Source organism: Nerophis ophidion, linkage group LG08, assembly GCF_033978795.1.
Source record: "Nerophis ophidion isolate RoL-2023_Sa linkage group LG08, RoL_Noph_v1.0, whole genome shotgun sequence".
Classification (NCBI taxonomy): Eukaryota; Metazoa; Chordata; class Actinopteri; order Syngnathiformes; family Syngnathidae; genus Nerophis; species Nerophis ophidion.
In genome coordinates, this window is record NC_084618.1 from 15249477 (window position 1) to 15274180 (window position 24704).

Genomic DNA, 24704 nt, shown 5'->3' on the forward strand with positions numbered 1-24704 from the left:
ACAAGAAATTACACCTCTATTACACTTAAATACCATAGATCAAATATATGTAAACTAGTAATATCATCAACACTTACCTGACTGGATGAAGTCCTTGGGATCAAATACTAGTGTCGCCTCAATAGCACTGCTGTAATGTAGAGCATGCTGGGAATTATCTGTGCATGTGATGGAGGAATGCACCATGCAGGGTTGATATTCAACTGAATTTGCATTAAATAAGGTTGTTTTAGCTAATAATCATGCTGCAAGATCGAACATCCATCCCTATGTCCCACTCTCCCTTGTGGAGGGGGTCCGGTCCGATCCGGTGGCCATGTACTGCTTGCCTGTGTGTCGGCTGGGGACATCTCTGCGCTGCTGATCCGCCTCCGCTTGGGATGGTTTCCTGCTGGCTCCGCTGTGAACGGGACTCTCGCGACTGTGTTGGATCCATTATGGATTGAACTTTCACAGTATCATGTTGGACCCGCTCGACATCCATTGCTTTCCTCCTCTCCAAGGTTCTCATAGTCATCATTGTCACCGACGTCCCACTGGGTGTGAGTTTTCCTTGCCCTTATGTGGGACAACCGAGGATGTCGTAGTGGTTTGTGCAGCCCTTTGAGACACTAGTGATTTAGGGCTATATAAGTAAACATTGATTGATTGATTGATCTTCTTCCGCTTATCCGAGGTCGGGTCGCGTGGGGCAGCAGCCTAAGCAGGGAAGCCCAGACTTCCCTCTCCCCAACCACTTGGTCCAGCTCCTCCCAGGGGATCCAGAGGCGTTCCCAGGCCAGCCGGGAGACATAGTCTTCCCAACGTGTCCTGGGTCTTCCCCGTGGCCTCCTACCGGTCGGACGTGCCCTAAACACCTCCCCAGGGAGGCGTTCAGGATGCCCGAACCACCTCATCTGGCTCCTCTCCATGTGGAGGAGCAGCGGCTTTACTTTGAGTTCCTCCCGGATGGCAGAGCTTCTCACCCTATCTCTTAAGGGAGAGACCCGCCACCCGGCGGAGGAAACTCATTTGGGCCGCTTGTACCCGTGATCTTTTCCTTTCGGTCATGACCCAAAGCTTAGGACCACAGGTGAGAATGGGAACGTAGATTGACCGGTAAATTGAGAGCTTTGCCCTCCGGCTCACCTTCTTCTTTACTACAACGGATCGATACAGCTTCCGCATTACTGAAGACGCCGCACCGATCCGCCTGTCGATCTCACGATCCACTCTTCCCACACTCGTGAACAAGACTCCGAGGTACATACACTCCTCCACTTGGGGCAGGGTCTCCTCCCCAACCCGGAAATGGCACTCCACCTTTTTCCGGGCGAGAACCATGGACTCGGACTTAGAGGTGCTGATTCTCATCCCGGTCGCTTCACACTCTCTGCTGCGAACCGATCCAGTGAGAGCTGAAGTCCTTGGCCAGATGAAGCCATCAGGACCACATCATCTGCAAATAGCAGAGATCTAATCCTGCAGCTACCAAACCAGATAACCTCAACGCCCTGACTACGCCCAGAAATTCTGTCCATAAGTTATGAACAGAATCGGTGAAGATCGAGCATGTTGCATTCAATGTTTATTACCATGAGTAATTCCCATGAAAAGTTTCCAACTTCGAATATTCCCGGAATTTTGCAACCCTACTCGATGTGGACTTTGTGAGAGACAACAGAGACTACTTTGGGACTAATGACGATCCCCAAAAAAATTTGCCGCGAACGTGCGTTTTTTTTTCGCCAACTCCGGGTCTGAGTTGATCATTTTTTTTGTTTTTGTCCAGAACCTTCTCCTCTCCAGGTGAGAGGCATGGTTTGTAATCTAGAACTAACTTTCACCAACGATGCAGCAGCTCAATGTAGCAACATAAGGCTAGTTAGCGCTCTGTGATCACAGCGCCACTGAAAGTACCGGTAGTTTGTTTGCGTTAGCTCAGACCTGGGCAAATTAAGGCCCGGGGGCCACATGTGGCCCGTTAAGCTTTTCAATCTGGCCCGCCGGACATTCCCAAATATTTTTTATCTTTAAGATGAAAAGTCTAGCTGCCATTATGACGTGCAATCATGTCTTCAAATGACCATGAGTCTTGAACTATACAACATATTTCAATGGGTGGAATCTGCACTTTTGCATGATATTTTAGTGACTAGTGTTGTCCTGATACCAATATTATTTTGATACTTTTTGGTACTTTTCGATACTTTTCTAAATCAAGGGGACCAGAAAAAATTGCATTATTGGCTTTATTTTAACCAAAAATCTTAGGGTGTGGCGGACCAGTACCTTTCAGAGGCGGTATGGTACCGAATATGATTCATTAGTATCGCGGTACTACACTAATACCCGAATACCGTACAAGCCTACTAGTTACTATGGTAATCTACGTCACATCAGGTCAGACGAGTCACCAAGCAGTGTGGGTGGGGAGCGTTTCCACAGAGTGTTTCCAGAGTGAAATGTGGGTGTCAGGGACAAACGTGGAAGGAGATTTTTACAAGAAAGTTCTAAACTTTAGTGATGTATCACATATATCAGATTGTAGATGTTTTTTGTTTTGTTTTACCCTTCACATTCATATCTCGCTGTGTTTGTTGCATATTTCTTGCATTTGGCTTGATTGTAAAATGTCGATTGAGAGGGGGTGTGACGTTCATAAGTACTCAATATTCAGGGTTTTATCGTTCATAGAAAAATGTAAATTCCATTCTGTTTTTAAGGCGGTCTATCATAACATTTTTAGCATTCAATCAGACTTTATTGTGGGGCTTTGTATTAGTTTTCCTAAAAATAGATATACCTTCCCCCAGACACATTTTTGTCCTCTAAATTTGGCCCCCCGAGTTAAAATAATTTTCCAGCCCGAGCCAAGCTATAAGTAGTCTGCTTTAATCGCATAATTACACAGTATTCTGGACATCTGTGTTGCTGAATCTTTTGCAATTTGTTCAATTAATAATGGAGAAGTCAAAGTAGAAAGATGGAGGTGGGAGCTTTTAGCCTTTAGCCACACAAACACAGTCGGTGTTTTCTTGTTTAAAATTCCCGAAGGCGAAGCTTTACTACGGATCAGAGCGGTCAAGCGAACATGGATCCCGACCAAATGTCAACCAGCAGTTTTCGGTGAGAAAATTGTGGTAATAAGTTTGCTCTTACCGGCGACATCAGCGTAGCCTCCAGCAGCATGACTTGCCTCAGACACTGGGTCAACACACATACCCGTGGCCACTCCCCTCCTACTTTAGGTACTATACAATCTCACTAAAACACTAACACAATGGGCAGATAAGGGATTTTCCAGAATTATCATAGTAAATGTGTGTAATAACATCTGCAATCACCTTTTTTTTTTTTTTTTTTACTTTTTTTTTTTTTTTTTCTAGTCCTTTACTCTCAATATCGTCATCCACAAATCTTTCATCCTCGCTCAAATTAATGGGGAAATTGTCGTTTTCTCTTGCTGCTGGAGGCTCACATTATAAACAATGTTCAGATGTAAGGAGCCCTACAACCCGTGATGTCACGCGCATATTGTCTGCTACTTCCGGTAAAGGCAAAGCTTTCTTATTAAGGATCTAAAGTTGCGATCTTTATCGTCGATGTTCTCGACTAAATCCTTTCAGAAAAAATATGGCAATATCTCGAAATGATCAAGTATGACACATAGAATGGACCTGCTATCCTCGTTTAAATAAGAACATCTCATTTCAGCAGGCCTTTAAACATTGTACTGATATGATCCATTTTAAGAGGTTGTTCAAATTAAAAGTGCTTACAAAGTACAAAGAATTATGAGAAATACTTTCAACCTTATTGAAAATAACATTTTGTTCATCTCAGTATGTTAATAATGACTGACTTCATTATTACTCATTCACGGATGTCATTTTACTATAAAAAAAAAGTCAGTAAATTAATGTACATATTTGCAAACTCTCTGAAGTGGGAAAGGGTAGGATTGAATAAGCTTTGCTTCTTCCTACTAATTTCTTTCAGACATGATGGGGCTTCACGGTGGCAGAGCGGTTAGTGCGCCTGCCTCACAATACAAAGGTCCTGCAGTCCTGGGTTCAAATCCAGGCTCGGGATCTTTCTGTGTGGAGTTTGCATGTTCTCCCCGTGAATGCGTGGTTTCCCTCCGGGTACTTTGGCTTCCTCCAACTTCCAAAGACATGCACCTGGGGATAGGTTGATTGGCAACACTAAATTGGCCCTAGTGTGTGAATGTTGTCTGTCTATCTGTGTTGGCCCTGCGATGAGGTGGCGACTTGTCCAGGGTGTACCCCACCTTCCGCCCGATTGTAGCTGAGATAGGCGCCAGCACCCCCCGCGACCCCAAAAGGGAATAAGCGGTAGAAAATGGATGGATGGATGGATGATGTAAAGTGAAATGAAAGGAAATTATGTGATGTATTGTGCTGTAAGTGTGTTCATGTGCCAAATAAACTAAAGAAAGAAAGAAAATAGTCATAAATATCTTAAGGTTATAAACAGGAATGAGTTGCAATGTTTCAGGAATAAAGTTGTATTTTAGGGGTTAATACTTTATACAAATGTAATGTAAATGCAAGACTTGGTATTTCTATGACGTTTATATCATTCATTGTTTTAATTGACGACATCACATTTTCTTCTTATAGTAGTCCTTCTGGCTTAATTACGTTTTGATTTGTTTTGTGTTTCTTGTCCTCTGTTTCCTTTCCTTTTGTGTTTGTATGTTATATTTAATATTATATGTTTTTTGTCTTGCAGATGGATCCTGGACAGGATTTACTCCTGGCTGCTCTTAGCGAGAGCGGCATTTGCCCGAATGATATTGGTCTGTTTGACTTGGACCCTCAGGATGTGGCACAGCCCTCCACTGCTCAGCAAGTAAGTCCTGCTTTAAAGCCTCATTCTTTGGCCTTAATGGCTGGATCATCCACAACACCTGTGCGCTAATATTACCGTCATGAAGTCGCATGTTATTACTAAAAGCCCCCTCTTAAGTTGACAAAAAATGCGATCTTAATGGACCACAAGTGCTCAATTTTCTCATAAAAAAAAGAAAATAGTTTTTTGTTTCTGCCATATTACTTTGTTTATAATGATTGCATTGCTTTCATATGCACATTCAGTTTTCTACTTGAGGTCAGGGCTGGGTCATATGGCTTTTTTTAAATATTTCATTATATTTAGGCCATATCGCGATACACCATATACATCTGGATATTTTGCCTTAGCCTTGACTGAACACTCGATGCATATAATCACAGCAGTATGATGATTCTATGTGTCTACATTAAAACATTCTTCTTCATACTTCATACTTTTACCATGAATTGATTAACGTGGACCCCGACTTAAACAAGTTGAAAAACTTATTCGGGTGTTACCATTTAGTCGTCAATTGTACGGAATATGTACTGTACTGTGCAATCTACTAATAAAAGTATCAATCAATCAATCAATACTTCATTAATATATGCTACTTTTTAAACTTTCATGCAGAGAGGGAAATCACAACCAAAAGTGTATTTATTAAACAGTTACTAAGCAGTGGCACAAACATTCATGTCATTTCAAAACAGAAAGTCCAAGATTGTCAGAGACATTTTAAAACCAGCTATTAGTGCACTTTTGTGCATGATGTCACTAAGATGACATATTAAAACAACACTACCGTATTTTTCGGAGTATAAGTCGCACTGGAGATAGACAGGCCGAATTGGCAGGGAATGAGTCCGAGTCAAAGTGAACTATTTTGGGTCACAATAGTTGGATTTTCCCCCTCTTTTTTATGGTTCTATTTTCGAAAGGTTCTTCCGAGAATAAGTCGCATTTTTTGGGGACATTTATTTGATAAAACCCAACACCAAGAATAGACATTTGAAAGGCAATTTAAAATCAAGAATAGTGAACAACAGGCTGAATAAGTGTACATTATATGAGGCATAAATAACCAACGGAGAAGGTGCCTGGTATGTTAACCTAACATATTATGGTAAGAGTCATTCAAATAACTATAACATATAGAACATGCTATACCTTTACCAAACTATCTCTCACTCCTAATCCATAAATCCCATGAAATCTTATACGTCTAGTCTCTTATGTGAATGAGCTAAATAATATTGATATTTTACGGTAATGTGTAAATAACTTCACACATAAGTCGCTCCTGAGTATAAGTCGCACCCCCGGCCAAACTGTGAAAAAAACTGCGACTTATAGTCCGAAAAATACGGTAAATTAAAGTGCACTTTTTGTGCAAAACGGCACTACAATAGTTTAAAACAAATAAAGTGCACTTTTGTGCATGATGTCACGAAGATGACATATCAAAACAACACTAAATTAAAATGCACTTTTTTTTACAGAACACCACTACAATAGTTTAAAACAAATAAAGTGCACTTTTGTGCTTGATGTCACACACGGTTTTTCAATAAGTGTCACATAAAAATGGAGCTGCATATCAAATAGTATAGGGCAGCACGGTGGTCCAGGGGTTACTGCGTAAGCCTCACAATACGAAGTCCTGAGTAGTCCTGGGTTCAATCCCTGGCTCGAGATCTTTCTGTGTGGAGTTTGCATTTTCTCCCCGTGACTGCGTGGGTTCCCTCCGGGTACTCCGGCTTCCTCCCACCTCCAAAGACATGCACCTGGGGATAGGCCCCTCCCATCTCCAAAGACATGCACCAGGGGATAGGCCCCTCCCACCTCCAAAGACATGCACCTGGGGATAGGTTGATTGGCAATACTAAATTGGCCCTAGTGTGTGAATGTGAGTGTGAATGTTGTCTGTCTATCTGTGTTGGCTCTGTGATGAGGTGGCGACTTGTCTAGGGTGTACACCACCTTCTGCCTGATTGTAGCTGAGATAGGCACCAGCGCCCCCCGCAACCCCAAAGGGAATAAGCGGTAGAAAATGGATGGATGGATCAAATAGTATGTGTCCCACGGTCTTGATGTGGAAATAGATGCTTTGGCATTTTGTGGGTGTGGCAAGGAACGGAGATGTTGACGTGCACAGTTTGAAGCACTCTTCATTCTCTCGCGGGTGACTTTTCAAATGATGCTACAAATTAGCAATGCCGTTACTTTTTGTAGCAACGCTTTTGGCGTATAAATGTTCAACATGTTCCCACTTGAAGCCAAACCACCGCCAGACTATTAGAGAGTTCCGGTTGGATGGTTTTGGCGTTGTTGTTGCTATAGTGAGCCACGGATAAGGACATGTTGCTCCGTTATTAATTGAAGTAAAGTCTGAATGTCATTAAAACAGTAGCTCCGAGACCACAAGGAACTATTTTAAACCTGGAAGAAGAAAAAAAGATCCCTTTAATGTGCTTATAATCTGGTGCGCCATTTGTATGAAAAAGACCTGAATAGACCCTCTCATCGGCGGTGCGCCTTATAGTCCAGAAAATACGGTGTGCTTTCTCATCAGTTCTTTGTCTGGAAAAAGTCCCAAGAAAATGCAAGCGTTGGCTACTTTAAATTGCTGGCCAGCCAGTCCAACGGGTTCCACAAAGGTGCTCACTCTTGATGACGCTTGTCATAGAGGCATTTATTCAACCATTTTATCTTGTACCTGATGTCCTGTCTGGCATCTCCTCATTGACCCTCCGCTTGTCTTCCAGTCCATCTCAATCAATGCCTTGGATGTCGGCTTGGGGGCCGAGTCCGGGGATCACGTCCGAACTCAGTCTGCGTCTCCAGCCCCCATCGTGACTGTCAGGGTGAGATTCAACGCCACTTCATTCAAATCCAACCTTTTTTTTTTTTTTTTTTTGCGTTTGTGTTGAAATGGCCTCTTGTGTGGTGGTGTCGAGCAGCAGCACAAACCTCAGCCTTCGACCACCACCTTTGTCTTAAATCAGCTCAATCAGCTGCCGTCCCTGGGAGCCTCCACGACCAAGCCGTCGGCCGCCAACCCCGTCAAACACACCATAACCGTCACCAAGGTGGTCCACGTCGCCAACACGGCCCTGCGAGGCTCCTCCACCCCGTCCTCCGCGGGCAACCCCCCCTCAGTGTCCACAGCCGTGCCTTCAAACCACGACCAGGTGAGGAAGTCGCAAGTATGCAATGGCGTCGCACACGTTGACACACACACATGCTCCCCTGTGCACAGATCCAGCTGAAAGACCTCCTCAGGACGGGCAGCGTGAAGAGCTCGGGCCTTAAGGGCAACAGTCTGGTGGAGCTCATGAAGCTAAAGCCGCCGCCTGACATCGCCACCCCTGTAGCGACTGCCACCGGGCCCAGTAGGTTTCCAGCAGTTTCTCACCATTTTAGTCTTAGAGTAACACGAGCATCCATGTTGGAATTTAGTCATTTTAGTGAGCACACGCCATATTGAGTCTGTAGCTTTGATGCCAGCTCATTAGCATTGTATTCGGCAGAAAACTTACAGTACCCATGTCTGCTGGCTGCATTTTTTGGTGTGTAGCAAAGCCTTCTATTTTTTTTTTTTTTTTTTTTCAAACAAAGTGATGGCCTCGTACATGGGGCGGACGCATCTACCTAGCGCCGGGACAGAAGTGGTTTTATGTCCTTGAGGAAGAAAGATTTTCCTTCATACAAAACCAACATGTTCTTTTGTGTATTTTGGATCTGCATAAGTCCCAAAAATGTGAAATCGAACCATGGTGGATATTTTTACAAAAAAATCTTTCCTTCTTTCATACATGTGCACATATGTATGTATGTATGTATGTATATATATATATATGCAACACTAAATTGGCCCTAGTGTGTGAATGTGAGTGTGAATGTTGTCTGTCTATCTGTGTTGGCCCTGCGATGATGTGGCGACTTGTCCAGGGTGTACCCTGCCTACCGCCCGATTGTAGCTGAGATAGGCGCCAGCGCCCCCCGCGACCCCGAAAGGGAATAAGCGGTAGGAAATGGATGGATGGATGGATATTTATTATACACACACACACAAATGTATGTGTGTGTGTATATGTATGTTTTTGTATGTATGTATGTATATATATGAATGTATGTATATAAATGTACGTATATGTGTGTGTGTGTATGTGTGTATATATATGTGCAGCCCTTTGAGACACTAGTGATTTAGGGCTATATAAGTAAACATTGATTGATTGATTGATATATATATATATATATATATATATATATATATATATATATATATATATATATATATATATATATATATATATATATATATATATATATATATATATATATATAGACGGTGACGCCGTGGCGAAGTTGGTAGAGTGGCGTGCCAGCAATCTGAGGGTTACTGGTTCAATCCCCACCTTCTACCATCCTAGTCACGTCCGTTGTGTCCTTGGGCAAGACACTTCACCCTTACTCCTGATGGATCGTGGTGAGCACCTTGCATGGCAGCTCCCGCCATCAGTGTGTGAATGGGTGAATGTGGAAATACTGTCAAAGCGCTTTGGGCTCCTTAAAAAGGGGTAGAAAAGCGCTATACAAGTACAACCCATTTACCATTTATATATGTATGTGTATATGTGTGTGTCTGTTTGTTTGTGTATATATATATATATATATGTATGTATGTATATATGTATGTATGTATATATGTATGTATGTATATATGTATGTATGTATATATGTATGTATATATATGTATGTATGTATATATATGTATGTATATATATATGTATATATATATATATGTATGTATGTATATATATGTATATATATATGTATGTATGTATATATATGTATGTATATATATGTATATATATATGTATGTATGTATATATATGTATGTATATATATATATATGTATGTATGTATATATATGTATGTATATATATATATGTATGTATATATGTAGGTGTGGGAAAAAAATCACAAGACTACTTCAAGTAGTCTTGTGATTTTTTTCCCCACACCTACATATTGCGCTCTACCACGGTATCGAGCACTATTCTCTGGATAATTCAATCAAGACATATGTATGTATATGTATGTATGTATGTATGTATATAAGTATGTATGTATATATGTATGTATGTATATGTGTATATATATATATATATGTATGTGTGTGTGTGTGTGTATCTATCATTTGGGACTCTTTATTAGTCTATTTTTATAACTACTATTTTTAGGCCAGAAGGAGCTGTTCTAACCTATTACTTGTTTTTAAAAAGTTTCTTTATAATTATATCAAAAAGTACATTGCAAAAATCGGTTTAAATGGAGAATCGTTTCTGTGTCAAATCTTCACCCCACGAATAGGAATCAAATTGTTAGGCGGCCAAAGATTCACACCTCTTATTATAGGTAATGTCACCTCATTAGATTTTTTTGTAAGCTGTTATCGGAGCAATTTTTTTATTGTCTATTTTTTAGCACCTTTTGTCTTAAATGTGGAGAAATTGAGAGTTTTTTCCCCTCATGTTTGGTGCTTGTAAACATGCTCTACAGACACATTACAAAGGCCATTTTGAAAAATAGGTGACTTTTCTCAGAAGTAAGATGGCTGCCTTGAAATAGAAATTACAACGTACATTTTTTTTATTTTATTTTTTTTACCTCTGCCAAGGACAGAGGAAGGCGTGAAGATGTTATCTATTTGCTCATTTTTGTTACCAGCCCAAAAAAAAAGACAAGACTAATTCCCGCAAGGGTTTCTTGTATTCCAAAATAACGAGTGACTCATCGGACCTGTTTGGGCTTCAGGTGAGATGAACAATGGCATCAAGAAGGAAAACCTGTTCAAAGATGGCGTCAGAACCTGGAATAACGAGGACATCAGGATGCACGGTTTCCCACATTCCATGGTGAGTGTTTAGAGTCAAGAAAAGCAGGCAGAGGTTTCATCACAAGTTTTTTTGTGGCCGTGGCGCAGAAAGTTCCTGGGATGAAGGACGAGGATGAGCCCGAGGAAGAGGAGGAGGAAGAGTTGGGTCACGCGGAGACGTATGCAGAGTACATGCCCATGAAGTGTAAGTTGTACCACCCTGGCCCCGTAGAGGACTCCACTTAGCAGCCGCTGTGTCCCACAGTGAAAGTGGGCTTGCGGCATCCCGACCCCGTTGTGGAGACCAGTTCCTTGTCCAGCGTCAGCCCGCCGGAAGTCTGGTACCGACTGTCCATCCCAGAGGAGGTTATTGACCGCGGCTGCCTGTCTGCTCTGCAGCTGGAAGCCATCACGTACGCCGCCCAGGTGAGCGCCTGCCACACCTCCTTGAAAATTACTCCTCGAGGGGATTTTTTTTTAAGTCCCTATTTGCCGGCGCAGCAACATGAAACGTTCCTGCCGAGCGGGGACAGGGCCGCCTACTTGATTGGAGACGGCGCCGGCGTGGGGAAAGGTCGAACCATCGCAGGGATCATCTATGAGAATTACCTCTTAGGCAGGAAGAGATCACTTTGGTATGTATGTTTTTTTCATCTTTAAGCTTACCCAACTGAAAATAAAGACATTTCCAACTGTCTTGTGTAGGTTTAGTGTTTCCAATGACTTGAAGTATGATGCAGAGCGGGACTTAAGGGACATAGGCGCCAAGAACATCCAGGTCCACTCTCTGAACAAGGTACTCTATGATGGTGAAGCCTGTCTCAATATTCTCATTTCACCTCTATACTCGTTTGATACATTTCTTTCTGTCACCAAGGCCTGATTTGACATTTTAGTTCATTAACTTGCTCAGCGAAACTACCTCCAGTTAATGTTGCAATTTTCAATGCCAACAAGGAAATTGACTCAAAAATCCATTACATTGATGCTGAAATACATTGGCTTTGCTATTGACATGCTACTGATTAGCATTATTAGAAGATCATGCTAAACAGCATTATCTTGAAATATCGCAATATATTTCAATAACTGAAATCCAATAGTGTATGTCCTTCACTATGTGGTAGGTAACTGTAGATGTTATCTATTCTGTTGTTGACTATTTTTTTCATACGGTGTTGATCTGGAAATGGAAGACGCCCGGCTCAATTGGGTCAGTGCTGGTTGCTTTGGTATTTTGTTGGCCAGCCGGAGATGTTGACATGCGGAGTTTCAAGCACTCCTTATTCTCTAGAGCAGTGGTTCTCAAATGGGGGTACGTACGCGAAGGTATGCCATGGGGTACGTGAGATCTTTAAAAAATATTATAAAAATAGCAACAATTCAAAAATCCTTTATAAATATATTTATTGAATAATACTTCAACAAAATATGAATGTAAGTTCATAAACTGTGAAAAGAAATTCAACAATGCAATATTCAGTGTTGACAGCTAGATTTTTTTGTGGACATGTTCCATAAATATTGATGTTAAAGATTTCTTTTTTTGTGAAGAAATGTTTAGAATGAAGTTGATGAATCCAGATGGATCTCTATTACTATCCCCAAAGAGGCAACTTTAAGTTGATTACTTCTATGTGTAGAAATATTTATTTATAATTGAATCGCATGTTTATTTTTCAACAAGTTTTCAATTATTTTTTATATCTTTTTTTCCAAATAGTTCAAGACAGACCACTACAAATGAGCAATATTTTGCACTGTTATACAATTTAAAAAATCAGAAACTGATGACATAGTGCTGTATTTTACTTCATCTCTTTTTTTCAAGCAAAAATGCTTTGCTCTGATTAGGGGGTACTTGAATTATAAAAAATGTTCACAGTGGGTACATTACTGAAAAAAGGTTGAATACCACTGCTCTAGCGGGTGACTTTTCAAATGATGCTACAAATTAGTAGTGCTGCTACTTTTTGTGGCAACGCTTTTGCCACATACTTCACATATTACGGTTGTCTGTTCGACATTTTCATTTTCCTGAAGGAATCAATAAAGTACTATCTCTTTCTGCTAGAAGCACAACCACTGCCAAACGAGGGACCCTGTGCTGTTTTTCTTGGGAATAAAATAAAATAAATAAATGATAAATGGGTTGTACTTGTATAGCGCTTTTCTACCTTCAAGGTACTCAAAGCGCTTTGACACTACCTCCACATTTACCCATTCACACACACATCACACACTGATGGAGGGAGCTGCCATGCAAGGCGCCAACCAGCACCCATCAGGAGCAAGGGTGAAGTGTCTTGCTCAGGACACAACGGACGTGACGAGGTTGGTACTAGGTGGGAATTGAACCAGGGACGCTCGGGTTGCGCACGGCCACTCTCCCCACTGCGCCACGCCGTCCCTTAATTATTCTTCCTCCATTTATTACCAGATTCGCACCTTCTCTCTCTCATATTCGCACTCGCACCGCTCAGCTTACAACGCAGCTAATGTACCCCACGCCACTACCTCTCTGCTTGGCGAGGGCGTATGACATTGCATGCGCGACTGTATGTGGCGTATGTAAGAAGGTGCGCTTGTTTTATCTCTCGGTGAGGAGAGACAAGAAAGAGTGAGAAAAGCCTGTAGTGTAATGCCCTCAGCTAAAAGCAACTGCGTGAGAACGTATACTCGAATACTCAGGAAATAATCATTTTGTACATCACAGAGAGACAAATCCGCGATATATCAAGTATATTCCATATATCGCCCAGCCCTAGTATAACACTTTTAAATAATCATGATTATTATTTGGGCCATAATGGTTTTGTCTTAGTCCTGTCAATGTATCAGTCGTGTGACTCCACATCTCTTTTCAGTTCAAATACGGCAAAATCTCCTCCAAACACAATGGCAGCGTGAAAAAGGGCGTCATCTTCGCCACCTACTCTTCGTTGATCGGAGAGAGCCAGTCGGGAGGGAAGTACAAGACCAGGTTTGAGCAGCTGCTGCACTGGTGCGGGGAGGACTTTGACGGCGCTGTATCCTCCCAGAAAGATCCTTCTTAGTTAATCCACAGTTTCTCTTCCGTACGAAATTTTCCTTGACTCCAACCGCCTCAGATTGTCTACGACGAATGCCACAAAGCTAAGAACGTGTGTCCCATTGGCTCATCCAAACCCACGAAAACCGGGCTGGCGGTGTTGGAACTGCAGAACAAACTACCCAAGGCTCGCGTGGTGTACGCCAGTGCGACAGGTTGGTGGAAGAAAACGAGTTTTGCCCATTCACCAGGCTGAGTTTGCTCCATATGCTCTAACCAGGGGCCTCTGAACCAAGAAACATGGCCTACATGAACCGCTTGGGCATCTGGGGACACAAAACGCCCTTCAGGGAGTTTGGCAACTTTATCCAAGCCGTGGAGCGCAGGTGAGAAGGTTGAAGGTTCCAGAAGGTTTGGAAGAGAGCTTAAACCAAGTGACTTCCAGGGGAGTGGGCGCTATGGAGATTGTGGCCATGGACATGAAGCTGAGGGGAATGTACATCGCAAGGCAGCTGAGTTTCACAGGCGTAACGTTCAAGATCGAGGAGGTTCCCCTGACTCAGCACTACATCAACATGTACAACAAGTCCGTCAGGCTGGTGAGTGCACCCTCCTGCTGCCCAGCATGTTCTTGCCTGCCCTCGCTTCAACCTCACTTCTTGGCACACAGTGGGTGAGCGCACGCGAGAAGTTCCAGCAGGCCGCCAACCTAATGGACGCCGAGCAGCGCATGAAGAAGTCCATGTGGGGCCAGTTCTGGTCGGCCCACCAGAGGTTCTTCAAGTACCTCTGCATCGCCTCCAAGGTCCGCAGGGTGGTGCAGCTGGCCCGAGAGGAGGTGCAGAATGGGAAGGTGAGACCTGAAAAAGTTTCAGTTAAAATGCTACAAAACTATTCTCACTCTTCCTGGAACAAGAAGTCGCTGACGTGTTGCTCCCCCGCAGTGCGTGGTGATTGGCCTGCAGTCCACCGGAGAAGCGAGAACCCTGGAGGCCTTGGAGGAAGGAGGCGGAGAGCTTAATGACTTTGTGTCAACCGCAAAGTAGGAAGAAATGTTTTATGCAGTACAGGACGCACATTTTCCACATTCAATGCGTCTTCTTTATTTTCATGACAATTTACATTGTACGTTGTCACATCAGAACTATGAATGAACACATGTGGAGTTATGCAATAGAAATAACTGAAAACGTGTTTTAAATTCGAGTTTCTTCAAAATAGCCACCTTTTGCTCTGATTACTGCTTGGCATTATCTCCATGAGCCTCAAGAAATGGTTTTCACTTCACAGGTGTGCTTGAAATGATTCAAATGATTCATGTGACATAGCATTTTGTTGATATTTTATGGTGTATAATTAATTCCTATACAAAATATTTCTGCTCAAACTCTTAATCGATCTGTCCCGATACAGCAGGGGTCAGCAACCTTTTTGAAAGCAAGAGCTACTTCTTGGGTACTGATTAATGCAAAGGGCTACCAGTTTGATACACAAATAAATTGCCAGAAATAGCCAATTCGCTCAATTTACCTTTAACTCTGTTATTATTAATAATTATTGATATTTATCTTTGTGGAAACACTGATCATCTTAATGATTTCTCGCAATAAATATATATTTTTGATGACATGTTTTAAATCGGTTAAAATCCAATCTGCACTTTGTTAGAATATATAACAAATTGGACCAAGCTATATTTCTAACTAAGACAAATCATTTCTTCTAGATTTTCCCGAACAAAATTTTTAAAAGAAATTCAAAATACTTTGAAATAAGATTTAAATTTGATTCTACAGATTTTCTAGATTTGCCAGAATCATTTTTTTGAATTTTAATCATAAGTTAGAAGAAATATTTCACAAATATTTGTCGAAAAAACACAAGCTAAAATGAAAAATTAAAATGTATTTATTATTCTTTAAAATAAAAAAATAAATTTACTTGAACATTGATTTAAATTGTCAGGAAAGAAGCGGAAGGAATTTAAAAGGTAAAAAGGTATATGTGTTTAAAAATCCTAAAATCGTTAAGGTTGTATTTTTTGCTCTAAAATTGTCTTTCTGAAAGTTATAAGAAGCAAAGTTAAAAAAAAAAAAATGAATTCATTCAAACAAGTGAAGACCAAGTCTTTAAAATATTTTCTTGGATTTTCAAATTGTATTTGAGTTTTGTCTCTCTTAGAATTAAAAATGTCGAGCAAAGCGAGACCAGCTTGCTAGTAAATAAATACAATTGAAAAAATAGAGGCAGCTCACTGGTAAGTGCTGCTATTTGAGCTATTTTTAGAACAGGCCAGCGGGTGACTCATCTGGTCCCTACGGGCTACTGGTGCCCGCGGGCACCGCTTCGGTGACACTTGCAATACAGCATATACGGTTTGGACACATTCTCATTCACAACACAACTGAAGGTCCCAACCCCATCAATAAAGCAAGGAATCCACTAATCAACCCTGATTATGCACACCTGTGAAGTGAAAACCAGTTCAGGTGACTACCTCTTGAAGCTCATTGAGAGAATGCCAAGAGTGTGCAAAGCAATAATCCGAGCAAAGGGTGGCTATATTGAAGAAACTAGATTATAAAACCTGTTTTCAGTTATGTCACCTTTTAATGTTAAGTACATAACTCCACATGTGTTCATTCATAGTTTTGATGTGACAATCTACAATGTAAATAGATAGATAGATAGTACTTTATTGATTCCTTCAGGAAAATTAAAACAAATAGTCATGGAAATAAAGAAAACACATTCAATGAGGAAAATGTGCGCGCAAACTTGTGGCCTGAGAGAGAAAAATGTGTGCGTTGACTGTCTGCCATGACGGCTGTCATTGCAGAGGCGTGCTGCAGTCTCTGGTGGAGAAGCACTTCCCGGCTCCTGACCGACAGAAACTTTACAGCCTGCTGGGCATCGACCTCTCCGCCAAGAAGACGCCGTCTCCCAACGATTCAGCAGCCCAGCCCCAACAGAAGGGGAAGAAAAGAAAAGGTACTGGGAATAACATCTAAGACAGGGGTGTCCAAACCTTTTCCACTAAGGGCCACAGAGTGGAAAATCCAATCATGCCGGGGCCTTTTTGATATTTAAATATATAGATTTTTTTTTTTTAACCTTTAGGGTTCCTCTGAAATTTGATCCCAGGGACTTATCAATCATAAAAAAAATCATATATATATATATATATATATATATATATATGTATATGTATATTAGAGATGCGCGGATAGGCAATTATATCATCGGCAACCGCATCACTAAAGTCGTCATCCACCCGCCACTCACCCGAACCAACATTTCATCAAAGCCACACCCACCCGCCACCCGCCCGTTATATATCTGATATAGACGATGCAAGGCATTAGTGAGGTTAGAAAGTGTAACTCCCTCCAAATAGCACAGACACAATGGCTTTCTTGAACTGATTTATTTGAAGGTTTCCTTTCCCTTCAAATTCACCGTGAAAACTGTAATAAATAAAGCATGTTACAAACGTAAAAATACTAAAATGCACAGCATGTGGATCAAACATTTTACCAAGTAAAATACCATCAAATGACAAATACGTCGTTGGCCATACCCGGAAGTAGCTTCCTTACATCCTTCGACAGACCAAACGAGACACTTCAAAATAAAAGTATGCCCACATACTGTTTCAAAGAGTGCTGCTCGTTTTTTTGTATGTGGGTAACAACATTGAACTATTTATAAATGGTTGATATATACAGGCTAGTAAGGTAAAGAGTTGTAGCTGACAAGTTTGGGCTACCTTGCTTCTGCAGCCTTCATCAGAGGTGTCACGTGATGTTAGCGTGACGTCTGTGATGTGATATATGGATTGTACCATCAAGAGTTGTCAGGTACAACACTTTACCTACCGGCCTTTATAAATCAACCATTTATAAATACACGTCAGTACGCTAAATGAACCTCTTCAACATAGCATTTAACTATGTATAATGTAGCGGCTGGCTACGGGGTGTTAGCCAATGACTTTGGCTGGGGGGCGGGACCTCCGGGAGAGATAGGGAAGTGACGTTATCGACAGGAAGTGAGAGTTCGAGTGGTTCCGGGAAAAGCGTTCGAGACATGAGAGCTGTCGTGTGGCTGTATTACATCTTGTGCAATAAAGACAAGACAAACAAAAAAGTTTTATGAGCCTACATTCCTGGGATTATTACAATATATATTTCCGAATTGCTTCAACCGCCACCCGCCCGAATCTATTTAAAATCTATTTTTTCGTCACGTCGCCCGCCCGCGGACTCCGAGGTTGTGACCGCAAACCGCGCATCTATAATATATATATATATATATATATTAGGGGTGGGCAAATTAGTCCGTTAATTATGAGTTAACTCATCAATCTATTAACGCCGACAATTATTTTATCGCACATTTGCGTATGTGGTTTACATGCTTTTATTTTGTTAACGCCTTTTCTTAACAAGATGGCGTCGCCCGGCGTGGAGGGGCTCTTGGTAAAGATGGAACATTTGGCAAAAATACCGGACAATTCTGCAAATTTCTTGGCTGGCTTACAGCGTGGTCACTCTGGGATCACTTACGACCGCCAGACAATTCTGGATGTGGATAGATCGGGACGTTTTGGACTGAATGACGCGTGCTTGCTAGACCGGCTAGCTAGCATGGGAATACTTTGCCGGCTACATCCAGCGGCCTGTGAAGCAGCGGAGTATATGTGTTGTCTGTCTATTTATGAATAATGCAGACGAGGCGTATTGGCTGAGTTCTTAACGTTTGCTTTCAGAGCGTGCATATCACAACATACAAGAGGCCGTCATGGCGACACAACCTATACCGGGCTACCGCGCATGCTCGTCACTCCTGTTGCATGCTGGGTAGGGTAGTTCTTTTATTCCCTGGCTCATAACATCACAATATAGTACCATGTATATGCGTTCAGTTTATCAAAGCACCAAGCAAACAATCGGAAAATTCCCATCATATCAATTCCTAGATATGGTCATAATTATCTTACGTGCACTACGCAGAATAAACACAACATTATTAATATTGCTACTAAGGATAATTTGATCAAAAATTCCCTAAAACAGCCCACTACCTATAATATAGGTTTTTTAAACATAAGATCCCTGATAAAAATTTTTTTTCTGCTGTTACCTCAGAAATTGCCTGTTCAGATGTTATGATTGTGGCTCAGAGATTTGTATGTAGATTATATTTATTTTCCATAACAAACAGGATAACTTAAATACCCTGGCAGTGGTAGTAATAAGCTTAAATGTTTGTATTTACATTTTTGGAGTTGATTTTCATAAAATATGCTATTTAACTGCTACTGTTTAACAAGGACTGATTTAAATTGTGTGTGCACAACAAATGTTTTGGCGCTTTTGTTCATGTGGGAGAATATTCCAATAAAGGTGCACTACACACTACTTTTGAATTCATTATTGGGCTTTGCGTATACAATGCAGTTAATCGCGATTAATCAGAGAAATAGTGCGATTAACTTCGATTAACATTTTTAATCGTTGCCCAGCCTTAATATATATATATTAGCCATTGAAATGTTTTGTATAGTTCAGGACCTACAGTCATTTAAGACAGCACGGCAACAGTTTTGATGTTAAAGGTCTAAAAAAATTATGTAAAAAGTGAAAATCATAAAGCGCCGTATTTTGCCCAGGTCTGGTATTATATACACACACACACCGTATTTTTCAGAGTATAAGTCGCACCTGCCGAAAATGCATAATAAAGAAGGAAAAAAACAACAACATATAAGTCGCACTGGAGTATAAGTTGCAGTTTTTGGGGAAATTTATTTGATAAAACCCAACACCAAGAATAGACATTTGAAAGGCAATTTACAATAAATAAGAATAGTGAACAAGAGGCTGAATAAGTGTACTTTATATGAGGCAAAAATAACCAACTGAGAAGGTGCCTGCTTTGTTAACCTAACATATTATGGTAAGAGTCATTCAAATAACTGTAACATACAGAACATGCTATACCTTTACCAAACAATTTGTCACTCCTAATCCATAAATTAGGAGTGAAATCTTTTACGTCTTGTCTCTTACGTGAATGAGCTAAATAATATTATTTGATATTTTACGGTAATCTGTTAATAGTTTAACACATAAGTCGCATCCCTGGCCAAACTATGAAAAAAATTGCCACTTATAGTCCGAAAAATACGGTAAGTCAAAATGTGTCTTCTAAGCTTGAATCTCTACATCAACCTAATGATATAAAGCACATTAAAAAAAAAAGTTTCATTCCCTTTTTGTCAAAACAATTTGTGTTGCAAAAATGCTAAGTATGCAATATTTTTCCCAAAACTTTTTGAAAGTGGAATATTTGATGTGAAGTAATTCATAACATTGCTTGTAATTTATTATTTTTTAAACATAGAGAGATTAAAAAAAAAAAATCAACAAAATTCTTGGGGATCCAAAACGACCCCCCACACATAAAAGTGATGAAATTAAGTCACACTTTTTATTTTTTTCGAATGATTAAGTCTCTAAATCAATGTCAGATCTATCCGTTTGTTATAGTTTAGTTTTTTAATCAATCAAAAATAGTCAATAAGCGGTGTCGGCTTTAAAAAAAAAAAAAAATCCCACAAAGTTTTGGGGATGAAATTAAGTCACATCTTTTATTTTTATTATTTTTTCAATGGTTAAGTCTTTAAATCGATTTCAAATCCATCCGGTTAGTGTGTTTTTTTTCATCAATCAAAGAGTCAATAACAACTGATTTTAATTAATTATTTTTTGAGCATGACAGTGTTAAAGTAAAAAAACTTAGTTATTTGAATCAATATTTTGACTTTTTTTTCTTTTTTGTTTGTTCTTCTATTCCCCTTTTTATCATTTGTTTGTAAAGTATCTTTAGAATGTGTCGCGGGCCGTTCAAACACTTTGGACACCCCTGATCCAAGCTGCTGTGAAATGGTAAATGAAGGTGTGTCTCCTCCCAGGCCTGGAGTTAAAGAAGCAGCAGCAGAAGAAGAAGCCTCGCACACATGGCGGCCTGTCGGGCACCAGCTCCGAGGAGAGCCAGTCGGAGGAGTCGGATAAAGACTCGGGCAGAGACGACAGCGACGACAGCTTCAAGTCGGTCAGCTCGGCAGACGAGGACGACGACTTCAACCCTTTCAGAGACGAGTCCGATGACGAGGACGGTGAGGATTGTGAGGAGGAAGGATGCTGGCAATGTGAGGTGTTGTACGCCACAAACCATTCTCTCTCCAGATCCCTGGCTTGTCAGGAAGGAGCCCAAGAAGAACAAAGAGAAGGAGAAGAAGAAGAAAAAGAGAAGGAAGAGCATCGACCCGGATTCCATTCAAAGTGCCTTGTTAGCATCTGGACTAGGCTCCACCCGACCTGCGTTCACCACGCCTGTGGCGTCGCTGCCTCCCAGCACGCCGTCGACGGGTAAACCGCCAAATATCCTTGACTTGAAGTTAGGGCTGGGCGATAAGGCCTTTTTTGATATCTCGATTTTTTTAGGCCATATCGCGATATATGGTATATATCTGGATATTTTGCCTTGACCTTGAATGAACACTTGATGCATATAACCACAGCAGTATGATGATTCTATATGTCTACATTAAAACATTCTTCTTCATACTGCAATAATATATGCTATTTTTAAACTTTAATGCAGAGAAGGAAATCACAATTAAAGAGGAACATTATCACAATTTTAAAAGGGTTAAAAACAATAAAAATCAGTTCCCAGTGGCTTGTCTTATTTTTCGAAGTTTTTTTCCAAATTTTACACCTCCCGTAATATCCCTAAAAAAAGCTTTAAAGTTTTTGATTTTCGCTATTTGCGATGCGACTGTCCATTTCCCTGTGACGTCATACAGTGCTGCCAATACAATCAACACGGTGGTTACCACAGCAAGATATAGCGACATTAGCTCGTATTCAGACTCGGATTTCAGCGGCCTAAGCGATTCAACAGATTACGCATGTATTGAAACAGGCGGTCGGACTAAGGAGGCAGATAGCGAAAACAAAATTGAAGAGGAAACTGAAGCTACTGAGCGAATAGCTATTGACGCTATTCGGCCATAGCATCGGTGTACCTAATGAAGTGGCCCATAGCATGGCTGCCTTATTAGCATCGCCGGTAAAATGTGCAGACCAAACGATCAGGACTTTTGCATCTTGTGACACTGGAGCAACTTAAATATGTCGATTGGTAAGTGTTTGTTTCGCATTAAATGTGGGTATCTAGTTTGAAATGTACATACAGCTAGCGTAAATAGCATGTTAGCATCGATTAGCGCAGCATGTTAGCATCGATTAGCTGGCAGTCATGCCGCGACCAAATATGTCTGATTAGCACATAAGTGATTTTGTGATTTTGTTGACTTAATCGTTGCAAATGCATCTGCAGCTTATCCATACATCTCTGTGCCATGTCTGTCTTAGCATTGCCGGTAAAATGTGCAGACACTGGCACATTCAATGGGGGTCTGGCGGCAGATTTCTTGCCAGTGGTGCAACTTGAATCCCTCCCTGTTAGTGTTGTTACACCCTCCGACAACACACCGACGAGGAATGATGTCTCCAAGGTTCCAAAAAATAGTCGAAAAAACAGAGCTGAGACCCAATGTTTGTAATGTGAAAATGAATATGGCGGGTGTGTTACCTCGGTGACGTCACGTTCTGACGTCATCGCTAAAAGACCGATAAACAGAATTCGCCAAAATTCACCCATTTAGAGTTCGGAAATCGGTTAAAAAAATACATGTTTTTTTTTTCTGCAACATCAAGGTATATATTGATGCTTGCATAGGTTTGGTGATAATGTTCCCCTTTAAGTCAATTGACCAAAACTGTATTTATGAAACAGTTATTAAGCAGTGGCACAAACGTTCATGTCATTTCCAAAACAGTAAGTGTAAGATTGTCAGAGACATTTTAAGTGTCAAATATAAATGAGCCGCATAGTAGGAAATCAAATAGTATTCGTCCTTCGCTATGTGGTATGTTACTACGGTTATGAAATTCTCTTCATTCTCTCGCAGGTGACTTTTCAAATGATGCTACATATTAGCAGTGATGCTACTTTTCATAGCAATGCTTTTGGCCCACACTTGACAAATTACGGTTGTCTGTTCGACATATTCCCGCTTGAAGCCAAACCACCGCCCTGCTGTTTTTCTTGGGAATTAATTCTTCATTCGCACCTTCTTTCTCTCGTATTAACACTGGCACGACTCTGCTGGCATCACAGCTAACGTTACCCATGCTACTACCTCTCTGCTGGGCGAGGGCGTATACGTATGTGACGTATGAGGTGACAGTATGTGACGTTTGTAAGAAGGTGTGCTTGCTGTCTGTGAGAAGGACTGACAAGAAAAAGCGAGAAGAGCCTGTAGTGCAGGGGTTTCCATAGTGCGGCTCGCGACACATTCTAAAGACAAACTTTACAGGTCCCAAATTAGAACAAAAAACTATGACAAATTAAACGGGACAAAATCCTCCAAAAATGAGACCTGAAAACCTAAATGGCCGACAACTTGACAACTTACTGTATAAGGCATTTGAGGATTTCCGTATGTCCTGTCATGATGACAAAGTGTACAAATTTCTTGTGAGACATATGTTTTTGAGTGTACTAAAGCTCTCAAAAGCATTCCAGTTGACGGTATAATAGCAATATTAGTAAATACAAGCTTACTTTCGAGCACAGTTAACATACATACAAATAAAATCATTATTAAAAATATTCAGGAATTATTTTATTGCTTTGTTATCTATAACACAAAGCTAAGATGTCGACGTTTTTTTCAAATCTTAGCATATTTTCACCTACATTGATTTGGTTTGAGTATTTTTCATATACAAAGTGTATAAAATTGGCCCTTGCATCCTTAAACTTTTCTCTACGTGGCCCTTGCTGGAAAATGTTTGGACACCTGTGCTGTAGTGTGATGCCCGCAGCTAAAAGCAACTGCGTGAGGACGTATACTCGAATATCACGATATAGTCATTTTCTATATCGCACAGAGACAAACCCGCTGTATATCGATATATCGCCCAGCCATACTTGAAGCCGTTGTTATTTTGAAAACAACTCAATTGTGCTCGCTCGCCCATCCAGTCAAGCCGGAGACGGACGACAGCTGCCTGACCAGCCAGGACGCCGTGGAGCACGCGCAGAAGATGAAGAGGGATCTCCTGGACAAGCTGGAGGAACTCGCCGAGGCGCTGCCACCCAACACGCTGGACGAGCTCATCGACGAGCTGGGGGGACCGGACAATGTCGCCGAGGTAGAACGACCCAAACTGCAGCTAAAAGTTAAAAGATAGCAGGGATCGTTTTGAGGAATTAAGACGTCGATAACATTTAAACGAAAAAACTCCAACAACTGATAAAAAATTAAAGATAAAAACGCTCCAATGAGGTGAGACTACCAATACCAGACCTGGGCAAAATACGGCGCTTTATGATTTTCACTTTCTACATAATTTTTTTAGACCTTTAACATCAAAACTGTTGCCGTGCTGTCTTAAATGACTGTAGGTCTTGAACTATACAAAACATTTCAATGGCTAATATCTGTGCTTTTGGGTGTTAACCCAGACATTACGGTAATTACGGTTTAGCTCGGTTGGTAGAGTGGCCGTGCCAGCAACTTGAGGGTTGCAGGTTCGATTCCCGCTTCCACAATCCTAGTCGCTGCCGTTGTGTCTTTGGGCAAGACACTTTACCCACCTGCTCCCAGTGCCACCCACACTGGTATGAATGTAACTTAGATATTGGGTTTCACTATGTAAAGCGCTTTGAGTCACTAGAGAAAAAGCGCTATATAAAATATAATTCACTTCACTTCACTAATCTACGACACAGCAGCTCAGACCAGGAACAAAGCAGAGTGGGTGTGGTTTTTTTTTTTTCAGAGCAGCCAACCCCAAACGA

At 41.0% G+C, this 24704-nt stretch overlaps 1 protein-coding gene across 2 annotated transcripts in view; it reads left to right on the forward strand.

Moving 5' to 3' along the window:
* The window catches only part of sbno1 (strawberry notch homolog 1 (Drosophila)), a 64866-nt gene that overhangs the window by 6149 nt on the left and 34013 nt on the right, over positions 1-24704 (forward strand). The window contains exons 2-20 of one of the 2 annotated variants that reach the window (XM_061907813.1): positions 4738-4857; positions 7611-7709; positions 7806-8036; positions 8105-8237; positions 10669-10769; positions 10838-10934; positions 10995-11155; positions 11231-11364; positions 11435-11525; positions 13597-13758; positions 13840-13975; positions 14041-14146; positions 14206-14359; positions 14431-14613; positions 14705-14802; positions 16600-16751; positions 20740-20943; positions 21014-21196; positions 23886-24055. In XM_061907813.1, the coding sequence (XP_061763797.1) occupies positions 4738-4857; positions 7611-7709; positions 7806-8036; positions 8105-8237; positions 10669-10769; positions 10838-10934; positions 10995-11155; positions 11231-11364; positions 11435-11525; positions 13597-13758; positions 13840-13975; positions 14041-14146; positions 14206-14359; positions 14431-14613; positions 14705-14802; positions 16600-16751; positions 20740-20943; positions 21014-21196; positions 23886-24055 (2715 nt within the window). The remainder of the gene's footprint in view (positions 1-4737; positions 4858-7610; positions 7710-7805; positions 8037-8104; positions 8238-10668; positions 10770-10837; positions 10935-10994; positions 11156-11230; positions 11365-11434; positions 11526-13596; positions 13759-13839; positions 13976-14040; positions 14147-14205; positions 14360-14430; positions 14614-14704; positions 14803-16599; positions 16752-20739; positions 20944-21013; positions 21197-23885; positions 24056-24704) is intronic. The other variant, XM_061907814.1, reaches the window with a different exon arrangement.